Genomic DNA, 22,912 nt, shown 5'->3' on the forward strand with positions numbered 1-22,912 from the left:
GTCCAAAACAACCGACATGCTTCTATTTCAAAGCAGCATGACTCTGAGAAGGATTTACATAGAAAATAGGCCAAATTTATCGAGCAGAGGAGCTCTGTCCAAGTCTTCTATTAATTTAGGCACCCTCCCGCATTTCCAAGGACCGGACCGGCTCTAAACTAAATCCAATATACATTCATTTTCTTTCCCAGAATACAACGCAGGATTGAATCATTGCGTCCATATTTTATAGTCAGCTTTTGTTCAGAGCCAAGCAAAAGTAATCTATCCTCTTCACTAGACTTCCTTCGATTCGGGCCGCCCATTTCACTGAGGAACTATGGATACCATTACTCTCCTTCAGGGTGACCCTGACTCCAACCTCACTCCTCTAATTCTCGTGCACGCCATATCTGGCCTTGCACTGCCATATTTTGCTCTCGGCCCCCTCTCCGAGATCGAAGAAGATCGCCCCGTATATGGCATCTCCTCACCAATGTTCACATCAACCTTGGCAAATCCACCGGGTGATACCTTGTCGCAGATGGCAGAGGAATATGTTACAACTGTCCGTCGTGAGATCCAGCCATTTGGGCCCTATCTTCTAGGGGGCTGGTCTATGGGTGGCATGATCGCAATGGAGATGGCAGCAATACTCCAGGCACAAGGCGACGAAGTACCACACGTTATACTGATTGATTCAGTAAATCCAAGGTACTTTCCAGCATTTCAAGACAAGAAACAACACGATATACAGGCGGCATTAACATACAATGCTATTGCTACTCGAATGAATGCCCCTGCGATTCCATTATTTCAATGCGGCCTGTTTGAAGATGACTATTATAGCAGCAGCGGTGACGAGAGCAACAACGACAGCGATACCGAAGAGTTTGCGGAAGACTTGTCCGTACCCGAAATGTTAGGAAGGATGAGGAAACATATCCACCAGGGACTTGGTGTTTTGGCCTCCCAAAAGAGCAGAGTGGATGAGTTCGATTTTAGTGAAACGGAAGTCACGTTGATCAGATGCACAGTCCGCGAGAGCATAGATTCTCTAGTCAACGACCGGCGCAAAATACTCGCACAGAAGCGATCTCAGGACAATACGCTACTATGGCCGGCTGAAAATTTTAAGTCGTTCAAGACCCTTACTATTGACGCTACACACGACGGTTGTTTCGACGCTGAACATGCTGATGAACTGACGTTCCTTGTCAAGGACGTGTTGGACAATCTTGAGTATTGAGACTTGAAGCGCATCGTGCGCAACATCAACCCATTTCACGCTTATTCAGATCTTTTTAACGTTTGGTTAACCTCAACTATATCTTGTTATCAAGAACAGACTCAGGAGTCTCTACTATCGTTTTTACTCGGCAAAACGGTGTTTTTTGGAGGTTCTATGCACACCGCAGCCAAAAGTGCATACTGGAAACATTATATCGATTGGCAGGAAACCAAAGGAGGGTCCCACACAATATGGGTTGAGCCACCCTCTGTTCAACGTTCTTTTTCAATCATATTTACTGGCTAGATAATCTCCCTCTTTCTTGTTATCTTTACTTATTTCTTCTCCCTCGCTTGTAAGGTGGTTAATGTTTTTAGAATAGATGGAACAGATATTTTTGCACACAATCCACACTCTTGCTATCATGTCCAGCTATTCGTACCACAAATTCTGTAGCCGGCTCGTTCGAGCACTGGCCGCTCGTATCTAACCATCCCGACAGCCTCCGGAACGGAGTTAAGAGGTTAAAGAGCTGATTTTAATCCCGTCTCTAGATCTTCTCATCAATTCAGCAAATAAACCGGCACACGCCACATATGCAGCAGTATCAAGCTGACTAGCTAGCTGCGTAGGAAGGCGACTACTGAAATAAGGGACCAAAAGACGGGGATATATTTTCCGACCAAACCACCACATAGAATCGAGCTTCTCAGCCCTGCAGCTGAAGAGGTAGGTCTTTCGGTCTAGATCAGCGCAAGCATGCGCCGAATGTACCCAGCTCCGTATCCCACGTTGGAAGCCAGGACTATGTCGTATCCATACAAGAGAAGGAGAAAAGGTGTAACTTAGCGATCAGGATGTTCCATGTTCTCTCAGGCCACGTTTTCCCTGGATCAAGCTATTTTCTTTTCCTCTTGCCTTCCCATGCCTGTCCTGGGCGACAGAGGGATGGCAGGGGTTGGTTTTCAGGTTGTGAAGATTTTACGCTCGAATGATGAGTTAGTTAAGTTGCTCATCAGGGCGTGGAAGTCGAACGCATCGCAGATCCAGGCGAACAGGCCGGCCAGGAAGAAGAGCCAGTTGCTTGCCGACAGCTGGGCAACCATGGAGAAGGATCATACCTGCTAAGTAGTCATACTTACTTTCCTATTGGCGAGAAGGAATGCATAACACCCGATAGTCAGTGAATATCATTTTGTAAAGAGAATACCACCTTCACTGGAAAAGAATTATCCGTGGTAAATACTCACGGTAGATTGCCATTAGGCTCCGAAAACATGCATACCTTGAACTTGCCCTTCCGGTGGATAACGGGGTTATCCCGAATATGCGCCTGAACATGGAGATACTCGATGTGTTTCAGCCTTCTTGAGCACACAACAATGAGGAACAAGCTTAAACTTGGCCTATTAGTCGACTTTTGCAGCGGAACATTATCTTTCAGGTGGCATATTTAGGGGCTATCAGAGCCTGAAGGCCTTCCTATAACTTATCGGTCACCTCCAGTTTGTTGTCGCCCAGCTCCTTTACCTCCAGCTACACTTTTGCTTATTTTCCAACAATCAAGAAGCAGATAGGAGTCGAGAAAATTTACGCTCGTGGATACAAATTCTTATCCTCAAAAGGTCCAGTGCAGTACCAGAGACACCTCAATAGTCGTTACTTCAATCGCGGGAAAAAATGACCGAAGCCAAACCACACACCCCAGAGCGTGTCCGTGTTGCCATCTGTGGAGGCGGCATTGGCGGTCTTACCATGGCTGCTGTCCTTCGCCGGCTCGATATATCCTACGTCGTACTGGAGCGATATGCACAGATTACTCCCCAAGGAGCTGGAATATCACTTGCCCCCAACTGTTTGCGGGCTTTAGATCAGCTCGGCATTTTTGAGAAGCTGGCTAAGCATTCGCAGGCGCTGCGTGAAGTCCACATTTATAAGAACAACGAGTTCTGGGGTTCCCAGAAATTCGGAATGACCAACGAAGCATTTGGATATTATGTGCATAAAATTGAGAGACACCAGTTTCACCACCTGTTGCTGGAGGCAGCAGGCGGTACTGATGTCGTTCGATTAGGCTTCAACGTGAATGATGTTGTCGATGAGGAAGACGCTCCTTATGCTATTGTCAGAGCTGAGGATGGCCGAGAAGTTCACGCCGACATCATTGTTGGCGCTGACGGAATTCGCAGCTATACTCGTCGAGTAGTAAGTTATCTCCCTTCCCCCCTCCCGCACACACCAGAGGTTGATCATCAGAGAACTAATGATGGTGTCTGAAATCAATTAGCTGGCCGAGAAGAGCGGAATGAAGGCAACAAACAACATCCGCTTCACTGGAAGAGTCCATATGTCCGGATACACAAATCCCTTGACACACTTAACTACTAAGGATGAGGGCGTTGCCCACTGGATGTTGTATGACGACGCCATTCTCACTACCTGGCCATGCAAGGACAACAGACAGTGGTTTATCGGTGTTGCGGTTCGTTGATTTTCACTGGTGAAAAGCAACCATTACAGCAAACTAACGTCCAGTGTAGGCGGCAAAGCTGAAGCCAGGCGAGCAGCCTGATCGATCAGTGTGGAAGGGCGCCACTAAGGACACAATCAACGAGGTCTACGGTGAACGGTTCCATCCATTTGGTGAGGAATCTAAAATGAAGTCGAGTAAGTATTTACTCTTTGCTATACATAAGAAGGTGAGCACCACTTACTGATGGTCAACAAAGTTGTCGATGCTTCTGAGCGCGTTATTGCCAGCAACGTGTTCATGGAGCTTGACGTCCCACACATGGTGAAGGGGAGGATCATGCTTGTTGGTGATGGTTCGTGTCCCCTTTTATCTGCTTTTTAAAATTAAAGTGATGACTAATGCTCTTGGCAGCGGCCCATTCCATGACATCATTTTTTGGCCAGGTAAATTAAGCTTAATTTCTTCAAACTTTCCCTCTCTCCCCACCCACATCCACAATGGAACTAACACTAAGTCTGATAGGGTGGATGTCAAGCCATCGAGGACGCCGTAGAGCTCGGTAACGCCTTGTACGAGCATTTCCATCTTGATGACCCCACTGCCTTCAACAGATATTCCGAGATCCGTCAGAAGAGAGCAAGGGACCTTGTCCAGTTCTCTGATAACTTTGCAAAGGTCCATACAGCCCGACTTCCATATGGGCTTGGACCTTTGGTGAGAAAAATTCTTTACAAATATGTTCCCACCAGTATATGGGTATGGTATTTCGGCTGGCTCTTTAACTACCAGCCAGTCATCAAGTACCCGCTGTTAGATCTTCCTGCTGGTCGGGCAACTTCCGCCTAATAGCATGTTGCATTCCCATGCCAGGCGAGGACCACCTTAGCTTACTACTACCGATATGAAATAATGGCGATCACAGATACTCTCCCTTTACCCAATTTCCTAGTTCTTTTTTCTTTTACATTTTATAGCATTTGACACCTTGGGACACCATATTCTACTAGTGATCATGTTTGTTATAGACCTTGACTTTACTTCTGTTTAACTAGTTATTCAATGGCAGACATAGGGTTACTTTTCTTATCAAAAGTAGACGACAAAATCAACAGCATATGTTTCAGTCATTTCAGTGCGATCCTACAAATGAAATATCAACAAGAACACTGTCGAGAGTTGATATAATACTGCTTCATGTGCAATTATAATATAGCTGTGTAAATCGACCTTAAACCCCCTTCTGGATCACAAATAAAGGACCCGTTACTTAGCCTGTTACTTGTTAAAGGCCAAGTAAAAAATTTTCCAGAACAATTCCCAACGCTTATACTCGAGACGCCAAAGTTATTATACCTTTCAGCTACGTGTTGTGACTCTACGTACGTATACCCCAGTCCTGATTCTCAGTATGGGATATATAGCAATATATTGTCTCGATTCTTCAGATATCATTATTTTCACCATTCTACAAGACAGCCGTGTTGAAATCTTTCGTCCAGGTACCAGGGTATTAGGTTTAAATTTTCCGGTCATAGTTCAACTTGAATCACAGTATTTGATTGTTTCTGTTCCCTCATTGATACTCAATTTGCTTGTTCTCCCTCCCACCCACCATGGAGCTTGTCGGCTAAGGTAATAATACAAAGTGTTATTATGCCATCCAAATTCGAAACTACAGACAAATAATAACACTAAATCTTGCAGAAGATACATTGACATATATCTCAATTTAATATGTATTACGTATATTGCAGGTAGCAAAAAGTCACTTAGTTGCTTTTCAGGTGATCATGAGTTAGATATAAATTAAGTTAGGAATTATTCAACTTTTAATTGCAGTTAAACTTACATGTGATTCAGATATATTGAATATCCTACTTGATTTTCATAGCGGTAGGTTTTCTGAACTACAAATACTCCGTGATAGCCTAGATGTTGCCTTGACCGACGATTTCATTTCCTCTTATAGAATTTTCATGCGTACGAATGCTCGCTTTTAGGCCCAACACATCATGTAAATACTTCATCTACCTGAGCACCACACGGGGCTCCAGGATTGCATGTTGCGTTAGGAGTTACGCACTGCCATATAAATTTACGTTCGATACCACGTCTATGCTTATTCCCCGCTCTTGACAGAACAGCAACTACTAAAATTCCTGAAAGAATGATGACGTGCGTATTCGCTACCCACATAACCTTTAATTATATAGCACTTTATAAGGCGCCGGATACATCTAACTGCGTTGGATGCGTCATACGAAATAATCTGGCTTATGTCTTGCTTATGCCTTTGGGAAAAGAGATGATAATGCAATAATAGAATTCAAAATTGACCGTTTAACGAAGGCCATCTGTGTACTGAGATCCTCTATATCCGATAAATCTTACGGTTCGTATATTTCACCATTTGGGTCGGTACTGCTGAGCCTGATTGAGCCGTCCTTCATGAAAAGACATACTTGCTTATCTTGATCCGTCTAGCTTCAGGAGCGAGCAATATTTGCGTGTCTGAAAAGGAAGCTCACCCCTTCAGTATGATAGGTTTACGCTTCGAATGTTTGCTCAGTATGGGGTACTTACACATGAATGTAAGCTTGGGCAAGCCTACGGCGTTGATCTGACATCAGATTAAGTCACAGCTGGATGTACTACCGATCCTGAATATGAGGCCCACCGAAGCATGAAACAGAAGCGGGAAATTGAGTGCCGAGTGCAAGATCCAACTGCTATCGTGATGACATAAAGTATGACTTCCTTTAAACGAGTGAACGAAGTTGTAGGCTTCCAAAGTAAAAGTTGAAGTTTCCTCGCGTGGTTGAGGACCTCCTATATCTTGGCATTTTCCACGCGGCGGGCCGAGCTCCGAGCGGGCTCAAGCGCTGGACCAATGAAACGTCTTCGCTATGATCGAAACGGAAAGGTGGATTTAGCCGTAACTTTAAATATATTGAAGAGTTTAACTTCGCCACTGTCCTTGGAACTCCTTCGCGTCGAGCAGCGAGCCACTTCCTCCCTCCTTCAGCGCTAAGAGAGTCGCGCGGCCAGGGTGCGAGCCATACAGAAAAAGACAGGCTTAATATCCGGCCGAGATATATTTTCTTAGTTCGGCCAGTTCGCTGGCGATCGATCCGTGGATCGGTTACACAGTGGGAGTTCGATTCCAGGCTTAAAATTATCATCGAAATAGTTGGGGCACATATCTCGAAACTGTCGATGAAAACCTTCGTGCACGTGGACTTAATATATATCAAACGTTCTATTGAAATTCCCCGTGAAGATCAAATAAAAGCTGTTGAATATTCCGGAACTCCTATCCCCAGTTTCAGATCATCTGTGAGTTAAGTCTTTTTGACCATATACCACAATGCGCAGACAAAATATCCATCATCACGTGGTACTCAGTTGTTAGTTATGGGAATCCAGCTATCTTACAAGGCACCGTCTATGAGACATAGTAAGAACCTGTAGATTAAGAGCATCCAATTACTAACTGGGAAGAAAAGGTGTGATATGGTGCTACTCCCATACATGATATTGTTTACGCAGCGAGGCACATCTATAGCTGTGAGAGGGTATCCCTGACCTTCGACGCACGAGAGTCTCCCTGCATTCGACGGATGCTGATAATCAGTGAAGAATTCCGCTTTCGTCTTCCTCGTGGTATTGCTAAATTCTCGGAGCCGAAATCCATAAAACATGGGAAACAGGGAGCTGGTAAGTCCATGCACGGGAAGGATGGCATCCCTGCGTCACCAGTGCTGCGCTTTTGTCATATTGACCACTCCGATTTGGCAAACGCTCCACTTAGATGCCGTTCGCATTGGCAAAAGAGGATGCGCTTTTTCTTCCACGCTAACTAGAAGAAAACGTGGCAGCAAAACACGCTGTATTATTTTTTTTTTATTTTTTTTTCTTTCCCCTTCTTTTCTCGCTTCGACCCGCTGGTGATTATGTATGATATTAAAGTTTTTGCCCTATACAGCAAAAAACGCGAAGCAGCGGCTGGTGAGGCTGGCTGGCTATGCTTGACTCACGTTCTGAGGTTCTGAGTAACATCAAGACGAGAATAGATAGGGCTCATAAGCGAAAGTTCTTGGTATTGAATGAAAGCTGACCACCACACCGATGAAATGGGTAAAGTGTAGTTACTGTATGAGCCATGGCTACCGGGTTCCACGGTTTCCCACAAGGCAGTTGGAGGAGATATCTCACTGCATTCTGGGCATGTTTTTCTGGATTTTTTTCTTTTTTTTCCTACTTCCTCCCTGCTCTTCCTTCTCTTCTGCTGCCAAAAGCGTAAAGACACGGAACAGAATAAGGAAAGAGATGACAAAAAGGGGTGTATCTTATCGGAGGATTAGACAGCCAGCTGATGTCTGCGAGCCCTATGAGCTGAGCTGCCGGGTTCGGTTCATCCCTTGCGATGGCAGAGCAGTAAACACAGGTAGCCCTGTATGAGGTAGATGAAAAGAGAGCGCTGGGACTACCATAGCTAACTAGCTACCGCTCAGCCCCTAGAGAATGGAGACTGCTTGGCCCCTGATCTACAAAAGCTGTAACAGCACCACCAGCCTTGCGGGCGTGCTGCTTGGTGACCATCGAGCAAGTGATTAATGTTAGTTGCCCGCGAGAAGGCGTGCAGCGCCCCGTGGTTGTTTTGAAAGAATTCCTTGCACGAAACTATGCTGCTAGGGCATACCTAATCTCAGATAGGAGCAACGCTAGGGTGGTAGAGATTTAGTTGACTGGATGTTCCGTTCTCTCTAGCGTCGCTATAGATTTCCTCTTTTCTGGAAATGAATCTGTTACAACAAAGCTTTTCGCCATGTTTTTTTTTTTTTTTTTTTTTTTTTTTTTTATTTTTTTGCGGTGCTCCCTCTTCTCTTTTTCCACTCTCCCATCGTATGCGTCCAGCCGCACTGGTAGTTGGCTATCTGCAGGGATTGTCCGGGCCCTGTCTGCTCTGTTGTACAGGTTACTGGTTGCTTTTGCCTCATCCTCCTGCCCTTCCTTGCTTTTTCCCCTTTTTCTTATTTGGATTTGTCACAGAAAATACAGTTAAGGATTCTCTCTTTTGTTTTTTACCTCATTTCTTTTTTTATTTTAATTTTTGTCACCGTCCTTTTTTTTCAAACCCAAACAACCTTACATCGCGTGGGCAAAGCTGGGGTGGATGCAGCATCGGACCGGGGAGAAGGGGACGAGATGCTGGTATAAAGGTTTACCAGGCGGGAGAAAAGCCCCTTGCCGATCCTCTCATCGCAGTCGAGAAAGGATCACTGCAGCAAGGGATTCAGCATTTTCGAGATACACATAAATCAACCTATATATTTACCCTACCCGTCCTGCATAACTGAAGCCTCCTCAGAAGGTCATCATCATCATCATATATAACGATTTATCTTGCATTGTGCCACTTTTCCCACTCCTATCATTCTCAATACACCGTCGACTTCTTTTTCTCAACCCTGACGTCAACAACACCCATCTACCTGGAGTTAGCCATTGACTGGCATCTGGGATCGAACATCTCTATAGAAGGCAACTAATAACCATAATCCTAATATATAATCGCTACTGGTTACCCTCTCCTCTGGAAGGACAGAAACTCCTCGCTGCTCAGCACAACATTACATTTGGTTATTGAGACAATTCATAATGAGTTCATCATCACACAGTCAGTACCCTTTGCTATAGTCATACGTCAACATTTACAAGATTAGCTGACATTATGCTGCTGAAGGAGCTCCTGTGCTGAGAAAGAGTTGCCATTTTTGCCGAAGCCGAAAGATCAGATGCTCGGGGCAGAGTATCTGTGAAGCTTGCCAGGAGCGAAACATAGACTGTGTCTATGACCTTGAGGCAGCAAAAGGCCGGCCAAAGCGTAAGCATGTCGAGTCAAAGGACTCAAAGCTAGGCTCTGACCATGGCCATGCTGCCAAAGGAGTTGGCTCCCCGGACGGGAAATCTGCTGGACAATGGGATCCCAGCCTCCAGGGACCCCTGATGGGCGATGACTTAAAAGCAATGTTCCACCAATGCTTCATTAGCAAAGTCGGTATGCGAGCGACGATCTTCCAGGGTGCTATAGCAGCTGGCCATGAGCGTCTAAAGCAGACTGGAGGCAATTCTGCGTCTCAAGAAACGCCGCAGAGAATAAGCTACGACGGATTGATGAGTTCCATGACCCGAGAAATCGTCGAAATGATATCCCTTCGCTTCGGAGACTTGAACTGCGAAGTGGAAGACAACTTCCCTCGACGCTACTGCATCACCAGCCTCGCTCGCGATACAACCCAGGAGATGTTCGACAACACCGTCCCAAGGAAGAACCCACTGAAGTCCTATTCTTCTCACCGTATTCTCCAACTAATTGACTTGTGGTTTTCTGTTCACCCCCTGTCCTCCTTGATTTCGAAAACACTTTTGCTCAGCTCCCTCAAAAACAGCACCTACGACGAGGCTCTCCTGGCAACCATCCTCTCTGATGCCTGTCTCGTTCATGAAAATGGCCAAAATTATGACACCGAGGGACAACTCCTCTTCGAGTTTGCAACTTATCAAATCCAAAACCGAAGCATATTGAACCGAGATATTGCTTCCTCTCAAGCCTTGATTCTCATGGCCTGGAGAGAGATATGCATGGGGAACGCCCGAAGAGGTTCATGCCTAACGGCGTATGCCTGTCGCATTGTTTCGGACCTACACAGAGGTCTGAACCAGGGTGTATCTTCTAACGGAACAAAGTTGAACGGCATAGATGTTCGATATGTGGACGGTGAACTAATCCGGAATATATACTGGGTGTGCTGGTCAACTACAGTATGGTCCTTGATGCAAATTGACCAGCCATACAACCTTCTCCTGCCGGAACAAACCCCTTCACAATTCCCATTTGTTGACGAATCAACCTCCATGACAATTAGCCTTGACTTGGCGTCAGACAATGTCTCAACGTTGAGAGCACAGTCGAGGGCCTTACAAGAGCTGTGGCCACTGAGCCAGGTAGCAAGCACAGCAGCTCACATATATGCCCTTTGTCCAAGCCCTGACATAAAAGATACCCTAGAGACAGTCGAATGGCAAGCGAGGCACATCCATCAACTCCGCCGTCTCCTTAGTTTTCAACTAGAACTTCCTACTCTCTGCGGTAAAATCCGACACATCCTCCTCGAGGCCATCAGACAGGTGGAACTTGAAGTTGCCCCTGGCTCCACACAAGCAGTGGTACTTATTGCATATCATACTATGATCGTTCACATGCTATTTCCCCAGCGACAGACCTCAGACAGCGTCATTATCATGACGCCGGAGCGCATTAACGAGTTCTGCCAATCTGCCAATGCCTTGGTTGCTATTTCACACTCCGTTATCTCCCCACAAACCACTAGCCTTCTCCCTGGCCCTGGGCTTAGAACCAAAAACGTTTCCGATATCTTTGCCCTTGGTCTCGACGCCTGCAGCCGAGCACTTGCATATATACATAGCCGTGCAAACTGTGGCCGTGATGAATACCAGACAATAATGGCCAAAAATAGGCAGCTGTTTTACCTTGCACAGCAATTGCACGATATCAGCCGAGGAGAACTATCTAGGGCATCAGCAACTATGCGAACCATAAAGAAGCGGCTAAAGTTTGCCAAGGTTGTGTTCTCTTCTATCAACGAGTCTACACCACCCCTTGTGCATAGTGATCCCTCTCCTATTGCGCAATTCCGCTCAAGAATTCAGAACCTTTCTCAGAGCAGCAATACAAGCGTATCAGGAGGCCTGTCACAGCCAGGGTCTCCCATTCCGGATGACGCATCCTACCTGTCATCAATTCCCAACCAACTACCTCTTGATATGTTCCTCGGGTCAGATACCTCTCCAGTATCCAGCCAAGATGGGTTTGATACGCTGCATATGCACACGTCTGGCCCCCCGCTTGCAACCTTAGACCACAGTGGGATGACTTCGCCTTTCACTCCCTCTGGTATGTCACCACTACAGCCACCCAGAAAGATACGGCGGACTGTTAGTCCGCCTTCCTTTGAGAGTCATGGGAAAGCTAACATGTTTGAGCTTTCAGAGCCGATCATGTCCTCCAAACCGGAGCATATTCCACGCAGCAGTGGATCTCCTTCCTTGAATAATGGCTCCATGTTCCGCAATGGAGGAGGGATGGGATTGATGGGGCTTGACATAACGCCAAATGATGGCCACAAAAAGTTTCATGGGGAACCAATGAACTTCTCTCAACAGCTGTTTATGTCTTCGGAAAACGATCCTGACTTCGGATCTGGGCCTCTTCTCTTTGGAAGCCCCCTGGACACCAATGGCCATGGAGATTTCAATGGCATGCCAGATCTAACTTGCATAGAAGGCGAGAACGGTTTCATGCCCCTAGATCTCGGCTATCTTAGTTAAGCTGGGCAATTTTGACGACGATTACGGCAAATCATCCTACACAAAATAGATCATATCCCAGCACGGGCACATCCGGTTTTACGTTTTACTGGCGTTCACCTTGCATCCTTATTTCATTATGTCCTCCCTTTACTGTCCTATTTAGCGTTTCAAGGTGTCGGCATTTTCTTTTCTAATTTCCACCTAGATTTCTTTCCTTTACCAAAATACATTCAAGTTACCCATTGCATTTGAGATATTGCTAGCAGGTTTAAAATTGCATCATATGCATTGTATCTAGGCCATCACTCATACGAAGTTAGTCAATCATACAATCCTTTTCGCAGGAAAGCCACCTAGGGGCAAACGTATATCAAGTGTCGGTTGTATTGCCTTTCCCGAGATACTCCGTCAGAATCAGGAGATATGGATGTGAAAATGCTCATCGTAGTGGAATATTTTGCGATGTGCGGCAAGCGGCGTCTGTTATTTTCCGTATCTAAACGAGAACATAGGGAGCATCTGTAGTCAGAGTGTCTGTTAATTGTGAAATCAAAAGTAGAGCAAAGACCGTGGAGAAGATAGGTGCATAGAACAGATCCCGCGGTCAGTAATTGGGCTAACAACAGAACAAGGCAGAAAAACTAGGTGCAGACACAAGGATCGAACTAGTCTAATAACGGCCTCGTGGGCTTGGTATACTTGCATGAGAAGGAAACTGAATTATGTGTAGATCCGAGTACTGTAGTCTTCAAGCAGTTACTCAGCAGCCTCTGGGGTACAGTATGATGATCGTCAATCAGAGGTCCAGATCTCATAGCTGCTAGCTACTATCCAAGGGAAGTGCACTCAGTGTGCACAAGCTCTGCTCAGACCTATTAAGAAATATCCGGACGTATGATAGAGAGGTCGTGACTCAGGGCTATCAGCAAAATGGGAATAGTCCCTAACAACAGATGTATTCTAGAGGATTATCTCCGTAAGGAGCTCACAAGGTGAAGGATATTTCTGGTAGGAACGAGTGTTCGCGTTTGATATTAGCTAGCGTGTAAATTGTGCTGCTGTCTGGTATCATGAGCCATCCATAACGTGATAACTAATTCGTAAATATTTGGCAGGTTGTTTTGTAATCACAAATATCATTATTTAAAGGAAAAAAAGGAAAGAGAAAAGAAAAGAGCAAGGAGTGGAAATGAAGTGAACCCTCAGGGTCTAAGAGCATGACTCTAGAAAATTCGACCACGATTAAAGGCACACTGAGCAACGAGGATGTTCAGGGTCATATGCCGGTTCCCAGGGAGGAACCTTGTCCGGATGCCCTAAAAGGATTAATATGAGCAACGCCCAGATACAGGATAGATTCGCACGGTGTTGGTAGCCCTTGTATCAAGGCAGACTACAACTAAGCCTGCCATTTAACTAATAGGAGGCGGGAGTTTTAGCCCGGGGGATTCACATCCCTGTCAGATATCATGAAAGCAGGGTCATTAACCTTGCAGTCCTCGAATGGGAGTGAAAATGGGAGGCAAAAAAGAAAAAGTGAACAAAAAAGGTGTAAGTGCAGACCTTACTGTCCACTTTCTCAGCCCAAAAAAAAAAAATTTCCAAGATTGAGCTGAAAGGGCCCTGTGCATGGAGGTTGAACTCCGTATGAGGAGCTTTATTTGAAATTGAAAAATGAAAAAGAAGAAAGAAGAAAGAAAGAAAAAGAAAACCATTCATCCCACGAGGATGAAAAATTTAAGCTGGGCCGAACGCAGCTTGGACCGTGTTGCCTCGGGCGTTGACTCGCGTGGCCGCCCAATTTCAATTTGTAAATCAATTTGGGGACGTAACATAAGACTTTACGGCCGGTTGATGCATTAGATGCGGTGAACGGGCCATACCATATAAAATAAGTCTCAATATGTCTCTAGTTCCATCAGCATAAGATCCGCTGAGTGAAAGATCGTAAATCCAGGCCTGACTCATGCTCATAAACATCCATCATCCTAGGGAGATGATACTCATTAAGGGGTGATAAAGACAGTATACCCGCAGATTAACACGGTTGGCCGAGAAACCTGCTGGTTCCTTGCGCAGGTAGGTCGTCGTCTCACGAATAAGGATGAGTTCGTATCGTATTATTAGCATACGCGCGAAAGGGCACAGCAGCCCTACAATCCCATAATGCCGGTACTAAAAACCAACGTAATCCTGCATCACGCATTGATATTAGAACATCATGCTTTTCGTAGCTGATGATGATTCGATGGTCAGGCGGGTTTCAGTCCAAATTGGATTCTCTTCTCTCTGGCTTTACCACATTATAACATCCAGCCCGCGGAAAAGCATCATGCTGCTGACATGAACGGAGCTATCTCACCGAGTTTTACGGTGTATATATGAATCCACAAAAAACAAGTCGAACAGTTTGTGTCCAGGCGGAGCACTCGTTAATCTCAAACACCGAATACTGCGCATTAGCTCATCTAGGTGTTTTTTTTTTTTTTTTTTTTTTTTTTTTTTTTTTTTTTGGGCGTCATAGCGGTAAGTCCTGCAGCCCTTATCCAAGCCTCTAGTCGAATCATGCCCACAGCACCGATCTTGATATATTCATGTCAGTCTTGGTTTCGAGTCGATGCTGCAAGGCTGCAGGCTCAACATGAACTTTCCGTTCGAAGCGGAAGGACAAAACAATCCCATTGCGTGACGTACTTGGGTGTGTGTAGTATATTTTTGACTCTAAATAAGATATCTTGCCAGTTAGTATTGATCAATAATCATTCTAGCCGTCTCGTTAGTCGTCGTTAAGAATCTTGATGCTTTTGTTGCTGATGATCTATAATTAGCTGCTGCTTTCGTTGTTGTCGTCGGCAAAAGCTAAATGGCTTAGTAATCAGACCCCGCGGTCAGAATGCCGAATAACCATCATCGCGGAGAAGTTGAAGCCTGAAGTAAAGGTGATGAATCGACTGTTGCAAGTAAACGCCATCGAGAGCACTCCACACTGCAACGATATCATGGCGTCACTTCTTAAAAAGCCATTGAAGATTGCATTGGTGCAGCTGGCTTCGGGTAAGTTTTGGGAGCTGAAGCGCGCCACAAAAATTCAACATGAGTCTGAATATGGGCTGATTATCTGTATTTTCTTAGGAGCTGACAAGGCCGTTAATCTTGCACATGCGCGATCGAAGGTATTAGAGGCTGCGCGAGCTGGGGCTTCGCTGGTAGTCCTGCCCGAGTGCTTTAATTCACCCTATGGCACGCAATACTTCTCCAAATACGCAGAAACCCTTCTTCCGTCTCCCCCATCCCAAGAACAATCCCCATCTTTCCATGCGTTATCCTCTATCGCCAAAGAGGCCAAAGCATACCTTGTCGGCGGGAGTATCCCGGAATTCGCCCCAGAGAGCAAGAAATACTATAATACCTCTCTTGTATTCTCACCTACTGGTTGCTTGATTGCTTCTCACCGGAAGACTCATCTCTTTGATATTGATATACCTGGGAAAATAAGATTCAAGGAGAGTGAAGTTCTTTCTGCGGGTAATAAAGTCACTATTGTCGATTTACCAGATTACGGTAAATTAGGACTGGCCATTTGCTATGATATTCGTTTCCCGGAAACTGCTATGATTGCCGCCCGGAAAGGCTGCTTTCTGTTGGTTTACCCAGGCGCATTCAACTTGACCACAGGGCCTTTACATTGGTCGTTACTGGGTCGTGCTCGTGCCATGGATAATGAGGTATATGTCGCTCTCTGCAGCCCTGCCAGAGATCTTGATGCCACATACCATGCTTGGGGCCACAGTTTGGTTGCAAATCCCAAAGCAGAGGTCATAGCAGAGGCCGCCGAGAAGGAGGAGATTGTATATGCTGACCTGGAGCCGCAAACTATCGAAGACATTCGGAAAGGAATCCCCATATATGAGCAAAGGCGCTTCGATGTATATCCTGATGTAAGTAAGGGAAAAATCAGATTCGAGGAGTAAAACGGAGGGGACTCTATACAAACGATTCAGCGATCTCTTCCTCCTTAATTACTCTTCAATGACACCTACTCTCAATCAAAAAACTCGAGAGCTTGCTGCCTCTATCAATTTTCTTGTACTCCTAACCCCTGGATTACATAAGTAGCCAAGTGCTGACCAGAAGCTTGGCATCCAACACTCTTTAATCACGTGTGTGTAGAAAATATTACATAATAAGCGAAACACACCAACTTTTGTAAAATGGAAAAAAGGCAATCGAACTTTGTGATTTCTGCTCGATTTCGACTTCAACAACATCCCCTTCGACACAGAGATTTCACAGCTGTCTCTGCAACTCACAGTATGTTGAACCACGCCGCCTGCATATATATATATATATATATACAAATACAACTAACAGCTTCCTGCGCCATAGAATCATAATGTCGAGCGCACAAGCCGGAAAGAAGGGCCGCTCGGCCATCTCTGATGTTGTCACCCGAGAGTACACCATCCACCTCCACAAGAGAGTACGTTGAATCAAATCAATTATACCGTTAGCAATCCGATTGCATACGCGTATTTTCCCCCAAGTTCAAGAGTGGCCGCGGAAAAGGCAACATATGCTTCAGTCAGGTGATGATGACGGACATCATACACTGGAATCTCGGGCCTTGTTTGTTCAAGGCCTACGATTACAGTCGCAAACTTGACTCATTGTTGTGGTATCCTTCGTCAGGCTGTACAACGTTGCTAGGATTTCATACACACTGCCTTAAGCTATGACTGCAGTTGGCGGTTGTTATTACAACGTCATTTCAAGAGCGAGAGGGAGAATTCGAAAAGGAAATGAGAATTAGTTTTATGAAGTCCACCGCTATGGCCCCGGAAGCAAATGCTATCCTTGTCGCTGAACATTAAATACGGGCATTTTGGACGGAAGACTGATTTGTATTTTCTTGTTGTGGGTATAGGTTCATGGCGTATCTTTCAAGAAGAGAGCTCCACGAGCTGTCAAGGAGATCCGTGCTTTTGCCGAACAGGCTATGGTAAGTCTACCTTTTATTCTTACACATGAATGTCAAGCACTAGCTAACCCTCTTTTCCGTCAAAATAGGGCACCAAGGATGTCCGCCTCGACCCCCAATTGAACAAGAAGGTCTGGGAATCTGGTATTAAGGGTGTCCCATTCAGACTCCGCGTCCGCATCAGCCGTAAGCGTAACGACGAGGAGGGTGCCAAGGAGAAGCTCTACTCTTACGTCCAGGCTGTCAACGTCAAGGACCCCAAGGGTCTCCAGACCACTGTCATTGAGGATGCTTAAATGACTACTTAGTATCCCAAGACTGAGGGACTAGTTCGGAGATACCAAAAAATAATTTCAAAAATAATACGGCCGAATGTGCTGTTGAAGCTCTTTTTTCCGTATCACTCATGAAATATGAAGCATTGTGACGTCAAATGTCGATGGGATGGATCACTTCATGTACTTACTGGGCTGGCAGGTTGGCGTTCTCCCGTAATCCCTGCTATTTCAATTTTTTCAAATCTATAAAAATTCGAAAATAAGTACAGATCCATTTGTCTTTGTGCTAGATGTTATCTCACCGTAAACACTTTGTTTCCTAGAGTATTTCACAGTTTTTTCACAGTTTTTTTTTTTTTTTTTTATTTATTTATTTATTTATTTATTTATTTATTATTATTATTTTGGGGATAGGGGTTCATATGATTGAACATGTATGTATTTGGTTAGGCACGGCTAGAAGGCAGCACGTGTGCCTTTTTAACTACTAACGCAAAGTACAATGGAAAGGGGCAGAAAATCTCCGATGTCTGTCTATGATGGTTCCCAGTATCATGCAGAAGAACTAGATTTGGTTCTTTATTAAAATGTAGGCCGGAATGTGGGTGTGGGATTTGGGAAGTAAAAGGGTAAACGCTATGCTTGTAAATCGAGACCCGGGGTCCGAGGAGTAAACTGATTGGTGAAACTGAAGGGGGATGGAGTATGTGGGAGGCATTCGAAGGGAAAGGGAAGATCAGGGGGACTAACATTCAGAGTAAAGGGGCGAGGAAACTTTTCTGAAAAGGCCCAACCATCATGATTGAAGAAAGTGAAGAAAAGGGACGGGGGGAAAATGCACGGATAAGGCGTGGAACCCATCACATCATATGTATTCCTTGCGTCAAATTGGACTGCACAGCGAACATGGGTCAAACGTGGGATAGAAGAAATGAACAAGCAAACAGGGGGTAACAAGTTCGATTGATGTCGTTCAGGTCAATAGTACATGCAAAAATACAGAGGTAGGGTGAAAGTAGGGCATCAGTAGCAAAGGGAACCAGATAAACCACGTTAGCATAACCAGAGACTCCAGGGAGATATCAAACTGAATAGATTGGTTTAATCTCTCTTCTTGTGCTGTTCCATGGAATTTTTTAACTCGCAGGCGCCTTCAGAGGTCTTCACACGAAGCAACCAATGCTGGAAGCCAGACTCGGAAGGAACAATAAACTGGACACCAGTGCCATTCTGCTGGTATTCAATTTCAGGCATCAAGTTGGTGTTGAGGAGAACAGAACCACTGGGGTCGGCACGGAGTAGAATTCGAGATTTCTTGTTTGTGCGATGTTTGAGGATGCGGAGAACACCGAGGCCTTTGACCTCCCATTGACCGTTGATGTGCTGATAGGCACGAGAGCGGCATTCGAAAACTGCATCCTCATCCTCTTCACCAGGACCGCTGCGAGTGAAGTCGACTTGTGTATGCTTCTCCACCTCATCACTTGGGTCATTGGTGGCGTCTGTATCAGACTGAGCTGGGCTGGGGTCGACAGATGTAGCTGCGGACAGTGGGAATGGAGACAAGCCTGGCTGAGCGGAGGAATTGCCAGGCTTCAGGTGGCCAAATATGTTGGTTGTCGGTGGTGCGAGAGAGCTGTTGCTGGTCGGAGTTGGGGCGGATGATGGGGTTGCAAAGACGCTAGTCTGTGCAGGCGCAGAGGTAGATGGAGGTGCGCCAAAAATATTAGATGGTGGCGGAGTGGACGTAGGGGATGGAGCAGCGAAGATGCTGGTGGCTGGAGCAGAGCCGCTAGTTGCAGAGCTCGTGGCAGATGATGGCGGTGCGCCAAAAATGTTTGAGGTTGTAGTTGGCTTGGACCCGCCGGCAGAGGATGTAGATGTGAAAGAATTGCTGGCACCGAAGATATTAGATGACCCGCTAGGAGCAAGATTGGCGAAGATGGATGGTGTAGATGTCTTGGCCTTTGGTGGATCAGTGGGAGATGGAGAACGAGTACTATCCAGACCATTTGTTGAACCGGTGAGCGGTGTTAACGATCCAGCGTTGAAAGGAGAACCGGTTCTCGAACCTCCCAGGACAGAAGAAGCAAGTTCGTTAGCCTCGTTGGCTAAAGATTTAGCCTCCTCGTTAAGTTCATCAGCCTGGACCTGGCGGATAGGCTGACCGTTCTCGTCTCGCTGAATTCTGTCGAAAAGGCTGCGTCCACCGCCATTAGAAGTTGAAGGAGGAGAAACAGAAGGAGTAGTGGTCTTTTCCTCCTGCTTTTCAGTGTCAGTCGACTCCTCCTCTTCATTGGATTCTCCGCTTTCCTCGGAGCTAGCACCATCAGCATCAGATTCAGCATCAGCTTCATCATCGCCATCCGCAGCCGAAGCACGAGATTTTTGAGCAACAAAGGAGTTGGCAAAGAGGGAGAGTGTTTTGGATGGAGTAGCTTCGCCAGCCTCGTCAGCTTTATCGCCGCTATGCTTTGCTTTGTCTGCATCGAACTTGGCCCGCTTGCCAGTCTTGTCAGATGAAATAGACTCCTCTTCCGCAGCATCAGATGCTTTTCTCTTATGTGACACACCAGAGGGTCCAGGAGGAGCTGCATCACCATTCGACACAGAATTTTCAGCACCTGCCTGGGCACGCTCTCTCTCATACTCCGCATCGTAATCCGAGAAAGGGGGTAGTGGTTTGCACGGAAGCTTACTACCCGGGGTAGTTGGAATATATTGAGTCACAATTGGATGCGGGTGACCAATTAACTTGCGAAGCATGACATAGCGACCGATGATAGGATCAAGGTCTTGACTCCAACAGTTCACAGAGGCAATCTCTTCTTGGAAGCTGGCATTGAGGGCAGAGAGACGCCAGAGACGAAGGAATTGCTCACGAACTTCTGGCGTAGCGTTTGGCGGGTATTCAGCTTCTGTAGGACGGAAGTTCACCATGGTAACTGAAGCTTCAAAGACGGTCTCAGTGGAAGCGTCTACATATTTTGGTTTTGGTGGAGCAGGAGCTTCAACTGGAGCAGCTGGAGCAGGAACAGGAGAGGCCCCAAAGGTTGGTGAGAACGGCTTAGCAGCACCTGAGGTTCCAGCATTCACAGAGCTGGTGAACATTGGCTTTGGCTGAGTAACTGGAGGGATGTTGGTAGAAGCAGCGAACATTGGAGACTGGGCAGGGGTTTTGTTTTCGGTCTGAGTTGCAGTAGGCTGTTGCTGAGCTTGAAAGATAGAGTTTGAGGAAGGGATGGGAAAGATGGAAGGAGTCTGGCCTCCAGTGGTAGCCGAAGCAGGCTTTGGACTCTCAGTTGGCTTGGTTGTCTGCCCGAAAAAGGAGAAGGCAGGCTGGGTGGGAGGCTGAGCTGTAGCCGTTGATGGTGCACCAAACAGAGGTTTGGAAGTGCTGGGAGCGGAAAACAAAGGAGGGGATTCCTTTGCTGGGGAAGTGACGGTTTCGGCCTTTGGTTGAGCAAGGTGACCAAAGATTGAACCGGTTTCTTTTGCTGGAGCAGGCGCAGCATCTGTCTTTGGCTGAGCTAGGTGGCCAAAGAGAGAGTTGGTTTCCTTCGTAGGGGAGGGAGTAGCATCAGGCTTCGGCTGACCCAGGTTGCTGAAAATCGAGGAGGTTCCATTTGCGGCAGAAGCAGAAGCCGCTGCATTATTCGGCTGAGCTAGATGACTGAACAGCGAGCCACCCGAAGGAGCAGTAGAGAAAGATGTATTTGCCCCAAAAATGCTGGATGGTTTGGTGGTAGAGGTAGTGGTGGCTGGAGCAGCGGTGGTAGTGGTGGCCTGGGGAGCCTCAGCTGGCTTCTGCTGTCCAAACAAAGGAGTGGAAGCGGGAGTAGAAGCAGAAGCACCGAACATGAAATTACCAGAGCTGACAGCGGGAGCAGCCTTTGATTCCTCGGGCTTAGAAGCACCAAACAAGATAGAACCACCAGAAGATGCGGGCGGGGCAGAGGCGCTAGCAGTTGGCTTGAAGGAGAATGCTGGGGTTGCAGCAGATGTGGTTGCGGTGGCTCCTCCCATATTGAAGATAGACCCAGTGGAAGGGGTTGAGAAGGTAGGTTTGAAGATAGGAGGGGCCGGAGCAGAGACATTAAACATGGCTTGACCAGCCGTGGACTTTGGACCATCTGGAGACATTTGCATTGCCTCGCCGCCAGTGGACTTGGTAGGACTAGGCATTGTAGCAGAGCCAAAGATATTGGTAGGAGGGTTGTTGTTGTTGCTCTGTCCGAACATGTTCGGGCCAGCAGATGAGCTGAAAAGAGACGCAGACGTGGTTGGCGTAGCACCAAAGAGAGGAGCACTGGTCTGCGCAGGAGCCTGTCCAAAGAAACCACCACTACCGTTTTGCTGGTTTTCAGGCTTCTTGTTCTCAGGCTGAGAAGCTCCTGGGATATTGAACATGCTTCCTTTGAAGCCCTGGAAACCGGTGTTCTGGTTTGAGCTCATGTTGCTGAACGGGTTGCTTACTTGCTGAGCGTTGTTTGATGAGAAATCGAATGAGGGTGGTGCGGAAGTAGTCTGGCTACCGAATAGTTTGAAAGTTCCGGGAGCGTTGCTTTGATTGTTGTCAAAGCTAGAGGACGCGGACGGTATGTTGTTTGAGGTTCCTGTGGCTGTAGCAGGCCGTGAGAAACCCTGAGACTGTCCGAAAGTGAATCCGTTTGACGGAGCTGTGAAAGCAGATGCAGAAGCTGTATCTGTACCAACGGAGCTGAATGGATTTGCCGCCGGCTGTGGAAGGCTGGGGGAACCGACTCGAGTTCTTCGTTCTCTGGCAGCCTTAATTCTAAGGTGACGTTAACTTGCTGGTTCGGAGAATAACGAAGATATTAAGACGACTTGTGAACGAAGATGGAAACGGGCTGATGTTGAACTTGAGCTTGGACTTGAGCTTTGAGACAGCTGGTGAAAGGGCAGTTCTTTGGCAGATGTCAAGGACAAGGAGTTTGATATCGGCGCAAGCAGCAGGTAAAATATATAGACCCAGCCTGCAACACAGGACGAGGACACAGGACGAGGACAGAGACTTCATCGAGGGGGCTGGATAGGACAGCGGATACAAAGAGAAGGGAACAGACAATACAAAGCTTTGTTGTCTCTCCATCTTCATTGTGTGATGGTTGCTGGTGATATTGAAGCCGAGTGTGTGTTGATTGGTATCAATAGCAGCAGAGTCTTCACCCAGCCACCTCAGCAGCGGAGAAACGTCATAAAAGAGACAGAAAGACACTATGAAAAATACAGAAGATACATTCTACTTACTTTCTGTTGGCTATCTGGGCAGCTGTCGCCCGCTTGGGCGCATCGTTGGAAGACATTTCTGGCTCGAAACCTCTTTCCGGTCCCCCTTGTGTCGTCGGAGCTCGTTTCATTGAATCTATAGCGACCAAGCAAGCAAGCAAGCTAGATAGCCAGACTCTCTAGCGAGTTCTCTCACCGGCGGGTCCTTCTAACACAGCAGCGTCATGAACCGCCGTCACCGCGAAGGGGTATGGTGTGTCTCGTGTATTTATCCCAACCTCTTCAGGCGCAGGGTGTCTCCCAGCCAACGACTTTTATTTCACTTTTTT

General features: G+C 46.5%; 7 protein-coding genes across 7 annotated transcripts; 6 read left to right on the forward strand and 1 right to left on the reverse strand.

The window, feature by feature from the left end:
• Window positions 1-319: 319 nt before the first annotated feature.
• TERG_01179 (uncharacterized protein) lies at window positions 320-1,228 on the forward strand (the record flags this gene model as incomplete). Its single annotated transcript, XM_003239149.1, has 1 exon — window positions 320-1,228. The coding sequence occupies one exon, from the start codon at window positions 320-322 to the stop codon at window positions 1,226-1,228; it is 909 nt and encodes a 302-aa protein (XP_003239197.1).
• A 1,662-nt stretch (window positions 1,229-2,890) lies between these two features.
• TERG_01180 (uncharacterized protein) lies at window positions 2,891-4,529 on the forward strand (the record flags this gene model as incomplete). Its single annotated transcript, XM_003239150.1, has 6 exons — window positions 2,891-3,415; window positions 3,498-3,692; window positions 3,751-3,877; window positions 3,940-4,035; window positions 4,095-4,126; window positions 4,206-4,529. 6 exons carry the CDS (start codon window positions 2,891-2,893, stop codon window positions 4,527-4,529), a joined length of 1,299 nt encoding a protein of 432 aa, XP_003239198.1.
• Window positions 4,530-7,689: 3,160 nt separating this feature from the next.
• Window positions 7,690-8,525, forward strand: TERG_11686 (uncharacterized protein). Its single transcript, XM_047750759.1, has one exon. The coding sequence runs from the start codon at window positions 7,812-7,814 to the stop codon at window positions 8,142-8,144; it is 333 nt and encodes a 110-aa protein (XP_047605355.1). The 5' UTR covers window positions 7,690-7,811; the 3' UTR covers window positions 8,145-8,525.
• An 819-nt stretch (window positions 8,526-9,344) lies between these two features.
• TERG_01181 (uncharacterized protein) lies at window positions 9,345-13,638 on the forward strand (the record flags this gene model as incomplete). The annotated part of the gene is made up of 2 exons (XM_003239151.2): window positions 9,345-9,363; window positions 9,430-13,638. 2 exons carry the CDS (start codon window positions 9,345-9,347, stop codon window positions 12,093-12,095), a joined length of 2,685 nt encoding a protein of 894 aa, XP_003239199.1. The 3' UTR covers window positions 12,096-13,638.
• A 1,381-nt stretch (window positions 13,639-15,019) lies between these two features.
• On the forward strand, window positions 15,020-16,048 carry TERG_11687 (uncharacterized protein; the record flags this gene model as incomplete). Its single annotated transcript, XM_047750760.1, has 1 exon — window positions 15,020-16,048. The coding sequence occupies one exon, from the start codon at window positions 15,020-15,022 to the stop codon at window positions 16,046-16,048; it is 1,029 nt and encodes a 342-aa protein (XP_047605356.1).
• Window positions 16,049-16,906: 858 nt separating this feature from the next.
• TERG_11688 (uncharacterized protein) lies at window positions 16,907-17,351 on the forward strand (the record flags this gene model as incomplete). Its single annotated transcript, XM_047750761.1, has 3 exons — window positions 16,907-16,933; window positions 17,002-17,076; window positions 17,145-17,351. 3 exons carry the CDS (start codon window positions 16,907-16,909, stop codon window positions 17,349-17,351), a joined length of 309 nt encoding a protein of 102 aa, XP_047605357.1.
• A 440-nt stretch (window positions 17,352-17,791) lies between these two features.
• TERG_01183 (uncharacterized protein) lies at window positions 17,792-22,660 on the reverse strand (the record flags this gene model as incomplete). The annotated part of the gene is made up of 2 exons (XM_003239153.2): window positions 17,792-22,128; window positions 22,605-22,660. 2 exons carry the CDS (start codon window positions 22,658-22,660, stop codon window positions 18,435-18,437), a joined length of 3,750 nt encoding a protein of 1,249 aa, XP_003239201.1. The 3' UTR covers window positions 17,792-18,434.
• Between the last annotated feature and the right edge of the window lie 252 nt (window positions 22,661-22,912).

Source organism: Trichophyton rubrum (assembly GCF_000151425.1).
Source record: "Trichophyton rubrum CBS 118892 genomic scaffold supercont2.1, whole genome shotgun sequence".
In the NCBI taxonomy this organism is placed as follows: domain Eukaryota; kingdom Fungi; phylum Ascomycota; class Eurotiomycetes; order Onygenales; family Arthrodermataceae; genus Trichophyton; species Trichophyton rubrum.